This window comes from Ochotona curzoniae, unplaced genomic scaffold, assembly GCF_017591425.1.
Source record: "Ochotona curzoniae isolate NIBS_2020 unplaced genomic scaffold, NIBS_Ocur_1.0 contig_2754, whole genome shotgun sequence".
NCBI lineage: Eukaryota > Metazoa > Chordata > Mammalia > Lagomorpha > Ochotonidae > Ochotona > Ochotona curzoniae.
In genome coordinates, this window is record NW_024465582.1 from 16,938,992 (window position 1) to 16,953,945 (window position 14,954).

Genomic DNA, 14,954 nt, shown 5'->3' on the forward strand with positions numbered 1-14,954 from the left:
TTCAAATAAATTAATTAATTAGAAATCATGAACAACATGTGGGCTGTTATACCTGCTTGCAAATTCGCATAGCTGAGTCCAAGAATTACTATGTCCACAGGGGTTGCCAAAACCAGAAGGTGTCGTACATGCGGCTGAAAAACACCTTAAAACAGACAAAATACAGGAATTATTCAAAGAAGAAAAAATCCAGTTTTTCAAGTCAAATGAGCTACTGATTAAATAGTATGAAAAAGTTTGAATCTATTACTTAATCTATTATTTGTGTAAATTAATCTATTACTATGTGTAAAGATTTATATAAGTAAATATTAGTAGAAAGGAACCACTTTAGAATAGATTCTTTTCAACACCAACTACATCAATATTTAACAACATTTTAGTAAGTGTTATAAAGTAGTTCAGATTCACTACAAAGTAAGGCATACACTTTTATATCAATGTTCATAGCAACATTCATTATTCACAAAATCCAAAGAGTGAGAGCCATGCACCAATCAACAAATAGGTATACAAAGAACTAGCATTTATGTATCATGTATGCCGCCTTCAAAAATAAATGCCAAAACATACGACCAGGGTGTAGACAATGGATACAGACACAGCTTGAGTATCTATAATAAATGAAATCAACCAAGGCCTGGTGGCATGGCCCAGTGGCTCAAGTTTTTGCGTTGAACGTGCCGGATCCCATGTGGGTGCTGGTTCTAATCCCGGCAGCCCCACATTCCATCCAGCTCCCTGTTTGTGGCCTGGGAAAGCAGTCGAGGTTGGTCCAAAGCCTTAGGACCCTGCACCCACATGGGAGACCCGGAGTAAATTCCAGGCTCCTGGCTTCGGATCGGCACAGCACTGTCTGTTTAGGTCACTTGGGAAGTGAATCACCGGACGGAAGATCTTCCTCTCTTTCCATCCAACCTTGCAATAAAAATAAATAAATCTTTTAAAAAAAATTTTTAAAATAATAAAATCTGCCAGTCAAAAACATGAGCAACCTGTGGGGCTTGGTGTGGTGTCTCAATGGCTAAATCGTCGCCTTGCATGCACCAGGACCCTTATGGATGCCAGTTCCTGTACTAGATGCGCCGCTTCCCATCCAGCTCCCTGCCTGTGTCCTGGGGAGGAAGCAGAGATGGTCCAAGCAGTTGGGTCCCTGCACACATGTGGAAAACCCAGAAGCTCAAAGTGGACCAGATCTGGCACCTCTCTGAAAAGGAATTCATTAATCTCTAAAACATGTACATAGGTGTATAATTGTCCCTCTAGATTCCTGTCAGTGTCTTAGCATTCTCCAGTGGATCCTGGCAGTTTTACCCAGCATACCACAGCAGTAGTCCCTAAGCTACTAACTGTCAAAAGTATGAAAAGGCCATATGCAGTTATCAATGTCAACATATTATGACAATGCAAGAAAAGTATCTCAATAGCAGGAATCATGCAAAATACATCTCACTTTAAAATTTTAGATATCTCTTTACGTGTGCTATATCATCCTCTAATATTTCATTAATGAACTTCCAGAAGCACAGCCAGAAATTCTAGCTTTAGTTGTCAAAGTTCAACTTAAGGAAGCCACAAAGTATAGACCTTTTGCCTTGGTGACCCCAAAACACACCACATTTCACAGTAAGCTGACTTACAAACCCCAATGTCAGAGAAACTGACATTTTTCCTGATCTGGAGTTGCAATTCAAAGCTTTTAGTTATGGTCCCAGAATGATAGCTTAGCAGCTAAGTCCTTGCCTTGCATATCCAGGATCCCATAGATGCCAGTTGTGTCCTGGCTGCTGTACTTCCTACCCAGTTGCCTGCATGTAGGCTGGGAAAGCAGTAGAGGATGAATCAAAACTTTCAGACTCTGCACCCGCATGCGAGACCTTGGCTCAGATCTGCTCAGCTGCAGCCACTGTGACCCCTTGGGGAATAAACCAGTGGATGGAAGAGTTTTTACTCTGTATCTCCTTCTGTCTTTCCAATTAAAATCAATAAGCCTTTAAAAAAAAAAGGCGTTTAGTCATAATGTTATGTTCAAGTTATTTGTGACTAAGGAAATCTCAGTGAAGTTGGAATGTCATAAATTGTGGAGTGGCTTACGGCAATGGAACAAAGAAAACTAAAGCAGAGCATCCATCAAATGATGTCATCTACTCTAAGTAAAACTTATCATTTTATTCAAGTATTTTTTTCTAATTTTTTAAAAAAGATTTATTTTTTTTAAAAGATTTATTTTTATTATTTTTTCATTGGAAAGGCAGATATACAGAGAGGAGAGACAGAGAGGAAGATCTTCTGTCCGATGATTCACTCCCCAAGTGAGCGCAACGGGCCGATACTATGCCGATCCAAAGCCAGGAGCCTCTTCCGGGTCTCCCACGCGGGTGCAGGGTCCCAAAGCTTTGGGCCGTCCTTGACTGCTTTCCCGGGCCACAGGCAGGGAGCTGGAAGGGAAGCGGGGCTGCCGGGATTAGAACCGGCGCCCATATGGGATCCCGGGCGTGCAAGGCGAGGACCTTAACCACTTGCGCCACCGCGCCGGGCCCAAAAAAAAAGATTTATTTTTATTGGAAAGGCAGATTGATAGAGAGGAGGAGAGTCAAGAGAGATTCTCTTTCCACCTGATGGTTCACTTCCCAAGTGGCCACAACAGCCAGAGCTGAGCCAATCTGAAGCCAAAGCCAGGAGCTTCTTACGGGTCTCCCAAGCTGGTGCAGGGTCCCAAGGCTTTGGGCCATCCTTGACTGCTTTCCCAGCCCACAAGCAGGGAGTTGCACGGGAAGCGAGGTGGCTGGGATCAGAACCGGTCACTTAGGAGTGAATCAGCGGATGGAAGATCTTTCTGTCTGTCCTCCTCTCTATATATCTGACTTTGCTATAAAAATAAAGATTTTTTTTAAAAAAAGTAAATCAAAACAATGTTTAAGTAACACAACTTTTCTAAGATTTTTTATTCTCAACTCTGCTTTCACAGCTATGAACTATCAAGAATAAAATAATGTGGAGACAAAATTCAGTAATGTAAAAAACTTTAGGTGAGCCAAGAAAGAGTAGCACAAAGCAGAATACAATTCTAGAACATGGTTTAACATTTTAAAAAGGCAGAAGCTTACAATTAAAGAGACTAAATTGTTACAGCACTGATCAGTTCATATATTTCTCATCAGAAGCAATCTAGAATAAAATTTCAATTCAAAATGCCATTTCTCATCTCTCTAGTTTTATTTCTTACCAGCTTTTGGTTTCACAAGCCCCACAGCAAGAATAGTTTCACTGAGTCCATCAAAATAGGCAAGGTCTCCTCTGTCAACAATTGAAGAAAAAACATTAGACACACAAGAAAACAAAGTCATATCTGAAATTCTATTTCATATTGTTGGGCTAAGAGTTTGGGATCAAGATCCTTGCTACTCAATAAAGGAAAACCTAGACCAGCAGCACTACCTGGGAGCTTCTAAAGGGTGGCTCTTGGGCCTCATTCAAAACACTAATGGAGACTCCATGTTTGAATATCCCCATATGATCAGTATGCCTATTGAGAAGCAGTGACCCAGATGCTAAGTGACAAATCATAAAGCACCAGTGAGCTTCTAATGAGGACACCGGCTACAGTAAGAAAGATATGACACTGTATTCACAGTAAAGGCCTGCATACGTACCCATCCTCATAGTTCCACATGAAGATGTCGCTGTCGATGGTGAGCCAGGCTCTGCTGATAGCAGGGAACACACCCATCATGCAGTTACATTGCATATCTGAGATTGTGTGGATGTAAGGCACAAAGAGCTCAGTCTCAATCTTCGGAAATGTGTTTCAATGACTATCAACTTTCACTTGAGTTCAACAATCATTATCATTTTGCCATTTAATAAAAGCAGCTAATTATCCATGCACTTACACATACTTTATATATAACCCTTAAATGAACTTACATACAATTCAGTAATACAAGTAAGGATTCTAATCCCGAAAACAGCAACTTTTCACATTTTTCAAATAGTTAAATACAAGCTACAAGGATACGTCCAAACTGCTCAACAAGTTCAGGTGGGAGAGGAACCCTTCGGATGGAACTGATCTCTGGAAGATTGGGTACAGAGAGCAAACCAGGTCCTTGCAGAGGATAATCCATATCTGACATGCCAGAAACCGTGGGGTTATCTACAATGGGAAAAAGAGTATTTGTATTAATAACAGAATGCTCATCAATGGGCACGGAGAACAGCAAGCCATCGAATAGTGTAGTGGGCATGTGAGAGTTCCACGGTGACAGGAATGAGAGTGGTTCTGAGCCGAGACACAAAGTAGGCCCGAGAATATTTGCTTTCTTAAATGACAGAGTACTTCATTTTTGCAAACTACTTTTTAGATCTTTTTTTAATTATTTAAAAGGCAGAGTGACATAGAGAGAAACACACACACAAGTGGTAGGAGCCCAAGCAGCAAAGTCTTCAATACCCTGCTGCCCTTCCTGGGGTGCTAACAGGAAGGCAGATGAGGAGCACAGCAGCAGGACACCAACCAGACATCTGATCCAGGACGCAGGTATCTAAGTGACACCACAACACCTGGCCTGAAAAATTCCCAGTTAACCAGGGAGCAATTACTGGTTGCAGTCTTGAATGGAAGGTTACTCCACGGCATAGGAAATGTTTAAGAAAAAAGCTCAGTGCTTCTTCTCAGTTATTTTAGTAAGGCTCAATAGAAAAATATAGAGAAATCTGTACATTGAAAAAATAATAACCAGGTAATAAAGATCATATATAGGGGAAAACAGCTTATTGTCTTCCCCATTTTTAAACACTAAAACAACCCATGTCTTTTCACCTTTGAATTTTCCCCATTATGAATATGACATATGCAAAAATTACAAGGAATGGGCCTGGCACAGTTGCCTAATGGCTAAAGTCCTCGCCTTGTAAGCCCAGGATCCATATGGACGCTGTTTTGTTTCCTCGTGGCCCTGCTTCCCATCCAGCTCCCTGCTTGTGGCCTGGCAAGACAGTCGAGGACGGCCCAAAGCCTTCGGACCCTGCATCTGCATGAGAGACCTGAGCGGCTTCAGATAAGCTTGGCTCTGGCTGTTGAGGCCAATTGGGGAGTTGACAAGCAGACAGAAGATCTTTCTCTCTGTCTCAACTTTCTGTGAATCTGACTTGTCAATAAAAATAATAAATAAATCTTTAAAAAATTACAAGGAGTATCTTCTTGGGAAGGACAACCAGTTCTATAAAGCACTTTCATCAAGCATTCTATTGCAAAGTGCAACAGGTAACTAGTCTACTCAGCTCGTATAGTGGTCCAAGTATGTGGGTCACCCTTTGCAGCTTCCCTAGGCACACTGGTTGAGAACTAGATCAGAAGTTGGAGCAGCTATATTTCAAACTGCCACCAATATGGGATGCTGGTGGCCTACAACAACAATGCTAACCCTAAAAGAAGGCAAAGCAAGTAACAATGACGAGTAATATCGTCAAAATGACAGCTGCTAACAGGCAATCTGGTACGTAACTGTCAGGAACAAATACTATCAGCTTGGCACCAAACCTCAGTGACCAAATCCTTGCCTTGCAAGCACCAGCATCCCGTATGGGTACTGATTTGCATCCCAGCTCCTCCACTTCCCATCCAGTTCCCTGCTTGTGGCCTGGGGAAGCAGCTGAGGACAGCCCAAAGTCTTGGGACCCTGCAACCACATGGGAGATCAGGAAGAAACTCCCGGCTCCTGGTTGTGGATCAGCTCAGCTCCTGCCAATGTGGCCACCTAGGGAATGAACCAGCAGATGGAAGATCTTTCTGTCTCTCCTTCTCTCTGTTAAGTATGTCTTGGCAATAAAAGAAATCTTAAAAAAAAAAAAAATACTCTTTGCTTCTAATATTTGTCTAACAAGTCTACCACTGAACAATTTTCATAAATCAAGAGAGGTGTCTTTTTGATTCAACTAGTGTCTTCATTAGCTTATCTTGGTTCTTGCTTACCCAAAAAACCTTGCGTCTTTCCAACACTTCTGTTTCCCTCCCACACTCCTCCAATTTCCACCTCACAATGGGGTCACTTTTTGCAATTCCTTTGGCCTAGAGGAGCTGGTCATAATTTAAAACTATTACACGAATTACTCTCCAGACCCCTTCTGGGGGTCTATAAAGTACTCTCTCTTCCTTCATCCTCCCTGTTCATCTGCACCTGATTTCGCTGCTCTTCCAACACCTTTCACTACTTCGTATTACACAAACTACATTAAAAAAAAAGTAAGCATAGATATTATAGTGCATTTCTTCTTCACTGACATCCTAACAGTAGGAATGAGCCAGAAGAAGACTCTGGCTAGGAGATCCTCTCTTATCGGGGAGCACGAAGCTTGGGTTTGGGTCTTTGCTGGGTTCTACTCCAACTGGGAAATTATCCTTCATACTTGCCCTCCAAACAATCCCCTAGGAAGGGGATGAAAACGGATGGTTGACAACGACAGGGGTTCCTTAAAATTACATTAGAACATCGTCCTCAACCTCCCAGGATCCTTTGCCAAGACCAACTCTGAAGACAAGACCACGGTTAAAAAGGCGAGGGTCCTTTCGGCTGAGAAAGAAGGGTGACCGAAGAAACAGGGACCCCCCAATCACTCACTTGGGGCAGACACCATGAGCAGCTCGGAAAGGTCGGGGTACATGCGGTCTTCTTGCAGCTGCCGGTCGATGAGGCGCCCGGCATTTTCCAGCGCTTCCTGCAAGGCTGCAGCCGACGCGGAAGCCTGCACAACCGGGCCCAGCAACGACGACGGCATCTCCAAAATCCTAGGTACCAAGCTCCGAAAGAAATCAAACACCAAAGACAACTGAGAAAAAACCAAAGACACTAGCTCAGAAACGCCGCCGACGGCGCGCGCGCCAAACGAGCGCTCCGGCGCCTGGTCATGACGTGCTTCCGGTTCCTCCGGGGGAGGAGTGGCAGACGCCGTTTTAGGACTGGGAAGTTGAGGCTTGGGACGTTGGAGGAGGAGCAAAGGGGTGGGAGACGCGTTCCAGTGGATAGAGAGGCTTGGGGCGTGAGGGACCCGGAAACTAAAAGAGGTTGTCCGGGGAAGACCTTGGGGAAGGGAGAAAGGGAAAGGAGAAGGACTGGGAGAGAAGGGGCGGGACGGGGGTGGGCGGGATGGGGAGGAGGAGGGTGGGATATGGGGCACGGGAGCTGCGGGCGAGCAGTGGAGGCTGCCGGGATGCCGGTGGGTTTGGGCGCGTGAGACTCTTCGGAGTCGAATCTCAACGTCTCCTGCGTGGGTCCCGCGCATCAGTTACTGTGGTGCTTCTGACGAATGCCTCTTCCGGCGTGCACGGGTACAGTCAGGAACTGTCAGAAGGAGATTGCACATAAACCAGAATTAGGCGACATTCCTCACGGAGTTAGGTGTTATGTGAACATTCTAGGCTTTTATCTTTGCTCTTTGATGTTTTTTGGTGTTGTGACCTATTTTAATGAAAGGAAAAAAAAAGGAAACACAAAGTATAACTATTTAGATGCACTATGCAAAGGTTTTCTTGAAAATTAGTGTCACTTGAAGAAAAACAATGGACAGTTCTTGTTGGTAACGATAAAATTAGAGCTTTGCTTTTTTAGTATGTGGAGGAGTCAGAGAATCTTGATTTCAAATTTCACTTTGCAAAGAACAAATACTGTGTTTTTGTTAAAAATTTTTTAAATTTATTTTTATTGAAAAGTCAGATTTACAGAGAGGAAGAGAAACGGAGAGGAAGATCTTCTGTATACTGATTGCCATCCCCAAGTGACCTGATCAGCCAGAGCTGAGCTCATCTGAAGCCAGGAGCTAGGAGCTTTTTCCAGGTCTCCCGTGTGAGTGCAGGGATCGCAAGGCTTTGGGCTGTCCTTGACTGTTTTCCCAGGCCACAAGCAGGGAGTTTTTTGAGAAGTGAAACAGCAAAGTTACAAACCCGCACCCAGAAGGGATCTGGCGTGTGCAAGGCAAGGATATAGCCACTAGGCTATGGCTCCAGACCCAAATAGAGTGTTTTTAAAAGACTGTTGCAATTACTCTCCATTTTCCCATTACAAAATTGAGGCCAGCTTTTCTTTATGCGCTCAAGTTAAACAAAAGGTCCCAATACATTGACAGCAGGGGCTGGTGTTATGGCGCATTGGATTAAGCAGCCGAGCCACTTGCAAGACCAGAGTCCCAATCAGACTGTCAGCACAAGTCTAACTGCTCTGTTTCTAATCCAGCTTCCAACTCATGTACTTGGGATTTGGGTTCCAACCACCTATGTGGGAGATGAGGATGGAATTCCTGGCTCCTGAATTTGCTTGACCCGGACTTGACTGCTGGAGCCATGAGGGAGATGAAGTAAGAGATGAAAGCTTTCTGTCTCTCCCTGTCAGTGTATAAATTGACAACAGATAGATAAGAAGAATCCAGCTTTCATTAAATCAAGACACTGCTATTCATAAAAGATGCAAAATACCATTTTTCTCGCTTTTACTTTTAGAAACTGTAATGACCTCACATCCAACTGTGTTATTTATGACAATAGGTTAGGTTTTTTTCTGATTTTTAAATGAGTTTACATTTTTCATGCTATGAGTTAAGAATTGTTTTTGAAGATTTAATTATTTTTATTGGAAAGGCAGATATACAGAGAGGAGGAGAGATAGAGAGGAAGATCCTCCGCCCAATGGTTCACTCCCCAAGTGATCACAATGGCCAGAGCTGAGCCAATCTGAAGCCAGGAGCCAGGAGCTTTTCTGGGTCTCCCATTCAGGTACAGAGTCCCAAGGCTCTGGGCCATCCTCAACTGCCTTCCCAGGCCACAAGCAGGGATGAGTTAAGATTTTAATAAAACATGTCGCTTACATGTTGAAAACTTCGAATAATTTTTAAGGCTCTTGGAAAGAGCATTTTCTAGTAACTCTTTTACCCACTCAGATGTTTTTGATTTCCTTCAGCATTACCTTAAAAGCCATGGAGTGGCTATCCATCTCTTCCTTATGGTGCACTCAAAGAGGGTGGAGTTGGAATATGTATTTTGAACATTAGTTATGACACCCATTGAATCACCAGCATGTGCTATTTGATTAGAATCAGAATTCCAGCTCCATTTCTAATTCTAGTTTCCTGCCCACTGTGCCCTGTGAGGTTGCATTGCCCTGCTGGGGGAGTTGGAGTTCTGGGCTCCTGGGCATTGGCCGAATGAACTCGTGGATAGGAATTTGCTTTCTCTGCCTCTCAAATAAATACATAAATGAGTCAAAATATTTGCAAATCCCGGAGAATTACCGAGGACTTCCCACAGAGAAGGATACAACGCCAAGAGAGGGAGCTCGAGGTTTTCTTTTTAGAGTTGTGTGCTTTTTCTCTGTGGTAAATCTCATTCTTTAAGGAGTGTGTAGTTTAAGCTTTTTCCGCCTAGCGTCACACCTTCGGCCGCATTTCCCCGCCCGCACTCTAGGGCGGCGCTGCTCCACCATCCGCCATGTTTTTGTGGAAGACGCCGCTCTTGGCGCTGGAAGCGACGCTGTCGCTCGGCGGCGCGACTTCCTGCCGGGTTTGTGGCGGTCGTGCCGCGTCTGTCTGGGTAGCCGGTGTCTCCAAGCTCCGCGGTCATGGAGGGTTCGGGACCTGGCGAAGGTGGGTTATGTGAGGCGGTCGTGGGCGGGGGTCGTCCGTGCTGGGGGGCGCCGCACTCACGAGGCCTGCTTTGTCTTTCACCGCAGCGACTGGCGCAGACGGTTCGAGTCCGGACCCGCAGCTGGCGGTCACGATGGGCTTCACGGGGTTCGGTGAGTTCCCAGATTGAGGACCCCAGTGTTCTCCGGGTAGGGTTCCCAGAACCTGGGGGAACGTGGGATCAGGCCGACCTGACACGGCAGCCGCGCGCACCTCTCAGTGGGGCGACTCCGAATTCACTTTGGCTGCAGTGTAGACCTTGACGTTTCTGTACACGGTTTGTTTGCCCTCCATGGTGCGACCAGCAGAAGGGACCCTGCAAACCAGAAGATGGTTTAGGGGACCCAGGTGGAGGAGGAGGTTTGTTGTTGGAGAGACTGATAGCAAAGGAGTGAGTCGTGTTCAGCAGCGGGCCATGAAGTGGACAGGGTAGGGGTTGTTCAGGACTTTTTGATTCAAGTCTGTCTTCTCCACAGTCTTCACTTGAGTCTCCGTGAATCGTAGTTGGAACACGGTGGGAGGCAGACAAAGATTTCAGCCGTGGTAGTCACACATTTAAACTAGGAACCTCGTAAAAATCAAGTTGTAAATATTTGCTTTCTCATTTCATGCAGTCACTCACTCCATGCACGCCTTGAGGATGCTTGCCACACGTGTCAGCATGGTGTCCCTCCGTGGGCTGGTTCACTTCCTGCCTGCTTTCCCAGCGTGCTCTGTAGGGATCTTTTCAATGGGTGGTGGGTCCCCAGCTGCTGGACCTGCATCCCAGGCGTCTGCACTGGCAAGAAGCTGGGATCAGGATTCAGAAGTGGGTGCGGAACCCAGGGGTTCTGATATGTCCTCACTACTAGACTAAAGGTCTCCCTCCCGCTTTTAATGGGTATTTACATTTGCAGAAAAGTAGTAATAATGCTTATTTTTGTTTGGTTTTTGTTCAGAATTCCCCCCTTTAATTTAAAAAGACAAGCATAGAAAATATAGAAAAACACAGAAACATTTTTTCTTTTTTTATAAAGATTTAATTATCCCTATTGCAAAGTCATATCTGTAGAGAAAAGAGACGGAGAGGAAGATCTTCCGTTCGATGATTCACTCCCCAAGTGACCACAATGGCCAGTGCTATGCTGATCCGAAGCCAGGAACTTCCTCCAGGTCTCCCATGTGGGTACAGGGCTCCGACGGTTTGGGCTGCCCTTGATTGCTTTTCCAGTGCACAAGGAGGGAACTGGATGGGAAATGGGCTGCTGGGATTAGAACTGGAGCCCACATGGGATTCCAGTGCATTCTACATGAGGACTTTAGCCACTAGGCTACTGTGTCGGGCCCGTCAAAAACATTGAAAGTAAAATGACTCAATTTCATGACCTGTAAGTGAAGACTTAAAATGCAGTTTGTGGGAATGGCATTATTGTGCAGCAGGTTAAACAACAGCTTGTGATGAATGCTGATTCCTGGCTGCTCTGCTCCTCATCCAGCTTCTTGCTAATGTGTCAGGGAAGGCAGAGAAGATGCCCTAAGTGCTTGGCTCCTGATACCCACGGGGGAGGCCAGAATGGAGCTCCTGACTCAAGGTTAGCCCAGGTCTGGCTCTGCTGGCCATTTGGGGAGTCAGCCATGAATGGAAGGTCTTTTTTCCTTTCACTGTCTTTGTGCTTTTCAATAAATAAATACACCTTTAGGAATTTAAATTTTCAGACTTTCATATATTGAGAATATTAGTATTGCATGGGTAAATTTACATTATTCGTAAGCACAGTGTTTTGAGGCTTTTCCCGTACTATTAAATAACTTTCTAGAGGCTGAATAGTAGACTTCACAGAGAGGTGTTGTAATATTTTTAACTTTTTCCAATATGGTTTGTAATTTGAACTTTCGTCAGCGAATCTAGATTGGAGAGTTTTATGGAGAACTTTACTTGAAAGACAAACTGCTGTCATCTGTTGGTTTTTAACTCCTGGGCCTGGGTCAGAGCTGACACTGGAAGCTGGACACTCCAGGTCCCCCGTGCTGGCAGCAAGAATCCAATCACTTGACAAGAAGGTGGAGTGTCAGCTGCTGGGCTAGATCACTCTCCCCTGAATAGCTTTCATATTTTACCCAGAGATTTTTCTGTTTATTGTCAGATTTCTTGGATGTATTTAGAAATATATACATCAAAAAGTTACAGAAATTTTTAGTGTGTGTATATCAAAGCTTCTCAATATTCACAACCATTGGTGATTGACAGGTTTTATTCCAAACTCATTAGTCTGTAAGAGTAGCATTTTTTAAATCTCATTTGTTATTGGAAAGGCAGATTTTTAGAGAGGAGAGACAGAATGATCCTCCATCCACTCATTTTCTGGGTTCACTCCCCCAGATGGCCACAATGGCTGGACCTGAACTGATTGAAAACCAGGAGTCAGGAGCTTCCTGTGGGTCTCTCACGTGGGTGCAGGGTCGCAAAGACTTGGGCTGTCCTTGGCTACCTTTCCAGCCCATTAACAGGACGCTGGAAATCAAGCTTAGTTCTTTGCTTTTTACATATTTTTTTGAGAGATGTAGAAAGAGATATCTTCCATTCTCTTGTTTCATATCCCATATGCTTACAGTTGCTAGTCTGAAACTCAGTCTGTTCTCCCGCTTGAGTGATAGGAACCCAACTATCCGAGCTACCTCCTGCTGCTTCTTGGAGTGGCATGATAGCAGGACTTAGAATAGGAGGAAGAGGGCTGGCCTGTGGCAAAGTGAGTTAAATAGTTGCCTGACTCACTGGTAGCCACCTGCTCTGAGGCCACTGGGTTCTAGTCCTGGCTGCCCCACTTGCCCAGTTTTTTTCTAATGAGCCTGAGAAAGCGGCAGGAGATACCCCAAGTGATGGGGTCCCTGTGCTCATGGGAGACCTTGAAGCTGCTAGTTCCTGGATTCTGCCTGGCATAGCGCCGACCATTTGTGACCCTTTGGGGAGTGAGCCAGCAGATGGAAGGTAACTCTGCTTCTCTGTAACTTTGACTTTCAGATAAACAAAAAGAATCTTTACAAAAAAGAACAGGAAGGGAGGAGCTGGCACCTGAGCCTCTAATGGGATGCAGGTGTCGCAGGTGATGTCCTAACCACTGTACCAGAACCTACTCTCAGGCCCAGTTCTGTTGCTTTAATTCATACATTTAGTGTTTGGTTCATTATGATTAAGATAATATTGTGAAGGTTTTAGTATCATTTTGTTATGTTTTGTGGCTGCTATAATAAACACAAATTTTAGCAACTGAAAACACGGCAGATTAATTGTCTCAGATCCAGGTGAGCTCCGTTGATTCGCTTGCTTCGGGTGTCAGGGCTGCCGTGAAGGGGTTAGTTGGAGGCAGGAGGGGCAGTGCAGTCATGGTGGGCTCCTCAGCAGGCCTGTGCTCTCTGCTCCCCGCGGCTCAGGCTGTCTGTTAGCTCCTTTAAGTTTGGCTCTTGAAGGTCGTCCTTTCGTCTTCAAGCCTACTGTAGTGTCCCCAGTCCTCAGGCTCTGTGAAGCTTCACAGGTCCCAAGGATTAAGGTATGGATGTTCTTCATTCTTGCTGTCACGCCAGTGTTGTTGTTGTTTTTTTTTTTTAAAGATTTATTTACTTTTATTAGAAAGATTTACCAGTTAGAAGAAGAGACAGAAAGATCTTCTGTCCGCTGATTCTTTCCCCAAGTGGCCGCAGTGGCCGGAGTTGAGCTGATCCAAAGCCAGGAACCAGGGGCTTTTGGGTTCCCCTGTGGGTTCAGGGTCCCAAGGCTTTGGGCTGTCCTTGACTACTTTCTTAGGCCATAAGCAGGGAGCTGGAAGGGAAATGGAACAGCCAGGACACTAACTGGCTCCCATATGGGATCCCGGTGGATGAAGCTAAGGACTTAGCCACTAAGCTATGGCACTGGGCCCAGCAGCGTTTTTTGGAGGGCTGTGAATTTCAGTAAATTAAAAGAGGTGGGGAAATTGGGCTGGTTATCGTACTTAGTGATGAGATTTCATTAACTATTCTTTGTGATCTCAGTTGTTTGAACTTTTTTTTTTAAAGGTTTATTTTTTTTTATTGGAAAGGTAGTTTTAGAGAGGAGGAGAGAGAAATTTTCCATCTTCTGGTTCACTCTCCAAATGGCTGCAACAATTGGTGCTGGACTGGTTCGAAGCCAGGAATTGGGAGCTTCCTCTGGGTTTCCCACATAAGTGCAGGGGCCCATGGACTCTGACCCCCGGCCGTTACCTTCCCAGTCCACCAGCAGGGAGCTGGATCAGAAGTGGAGCTTCCGGGACTTGAACTGGTGTTTGTATGGGATATTGGTGACACTTTGTATCATATGCAATGATACCAGCCTGTTTTTTGACCTTATGATTACATTGCAACTTAACTGTAAATTAGATGAAGTGGTTATTGCTCAAAATCAGTAAATATTGAGTATTTGAAGTTTGGCCAGGTTATTGCAAGATAATCAGTTTGCCACTTCCTCCTATTTTAGGTAAAAAAGCTCGCACATTTGACTTGGAAGCAATGTTTGAGCAAACTCGAAGAACAGCAGTGGAAAGAAGTCGCAAAACACTGGGTAAGGTCTTCACACTTATTTTATGATTGGTTTTAACACTGTATGTACTTTATGTCAGTCAGTTGACAATTTAAAAAAGTTAAAAAGCATTTCAGTATTGTTGAAAGACCGTATGTGCTGGTTCCTTTGGAAGCAGAACTTGAAGACATTTAAAATATATATTAGAAGTAGCAACTAAATAGGATTAGAGTACTGACGTCAGTACTGAAATTGTTTAACGTGTGTTCTGTGAACTAACAAGCATTCACGTTGATTGGAATCAGAATAGCAGTTCGTTACCTCTCCTCACCTTGATCTGACTCTCGTTTCGTTTTTTTCTTTTCCTGCTTACAGCGGAACCAGTATTTGGAAGGCTGGGCCAGCGGTGGCTCTCAGAGCTGTGCACACCACTGAATATGACCCAGACAGTGTAGAGATTGGGACACTGACTGTGGCTGCTGCTCTTGAATCCCTGCTTTAACGAGTTGTGTCAGCCCTAAGCTTTCATTCCAGATGGCTTGTGTAGTAGATGGTTGACAGTTCTCGGTGCTGCCCCCGGGGCATCCACAGAGATTTACTCTTGCTTTATATGAATCTGATTCAGAACTCTTTTCTTTCTTTTTTTTTTTTAAGCAGCTGGGATATGAACCGGCACCCACTTGGAATCCTGGTGCATACAATGCAAGGACTTTAGCCACTAGGCTATAGCATCGGGTCCCAGAGCTTTCTTTTTAAAATATTTATTTATTATTTT

At 44.6% G+C, this 14,954-nt stretch overlaps 2 protein-coding genes across 5 annotated transcripts in view; one reads left to right on the top strand and one right to left on the bottom strand.

Moving 5' to 3' along the window:
* NUP155 (nucleoporin 155) overlaps positions 1-6,902 on the bottom strand; it is a 46,295-nt gene extending 39,393 nt beyond the window's left edge. For both annotated transcript variants that reach the window (XM_040977474.1, XM_040977473.1), the window contains exons 1-5: positions 6,621-6,902; positions 4,019-4,156; positions 3,654-3,750; positions 3,227-3,297; positions 53-145 (exon numbers count right to left, since the gene is read on the bottom strand). In XM_040977474.1, the coding sequence (XP_040833408.1) occupies positions 53-145; positions 3,227-3,297; positions 3,654-3,750; positions 4,019-4,156; positions 6,621-6,777 (556 nt within the window). In that variant the 5' untranslated portion in view covers positions 6,778-6,902. The remainder of the gene's footprint in view (positions 1-52; positions 146-3,226; positions 3,298-3,653; positions 3,751-4,018; positions 4,157-6,620) is intronic.
* A 2,636-nt stretch (positions 6,903-9,538) lies between these two features.
* WDR70 (WD repeat domain 70) overlaps positions 9,539-14,954 on the top strand; it is a 201,456-nt gene continuing 196,040 nt past the window's right edge. For 2 of the 3 annotated variants that reach the window (XM_040977476.1, XM_040977475.1), the window contains exons 1-3: positions 9,539-9,630; positions 9,717-9,782; positions 14,138-14,221. In XM_040977476.1, the coding sequence (XP_040833410.1) occupies positions 9,606-9,630; positions 9,717-9,782; positions 14,138-14,221 (175 nt within the window). In that variant the 5' untranslated portion in view covers positions 9,539-9,605. The remainder of the gene's footprint in view (positions 9,631-9,716; positions 9,783-14,137; positions 14,222-14,954) is intronic. The other variant, XM_040977477.1, reaches the window with a different exon arrangement.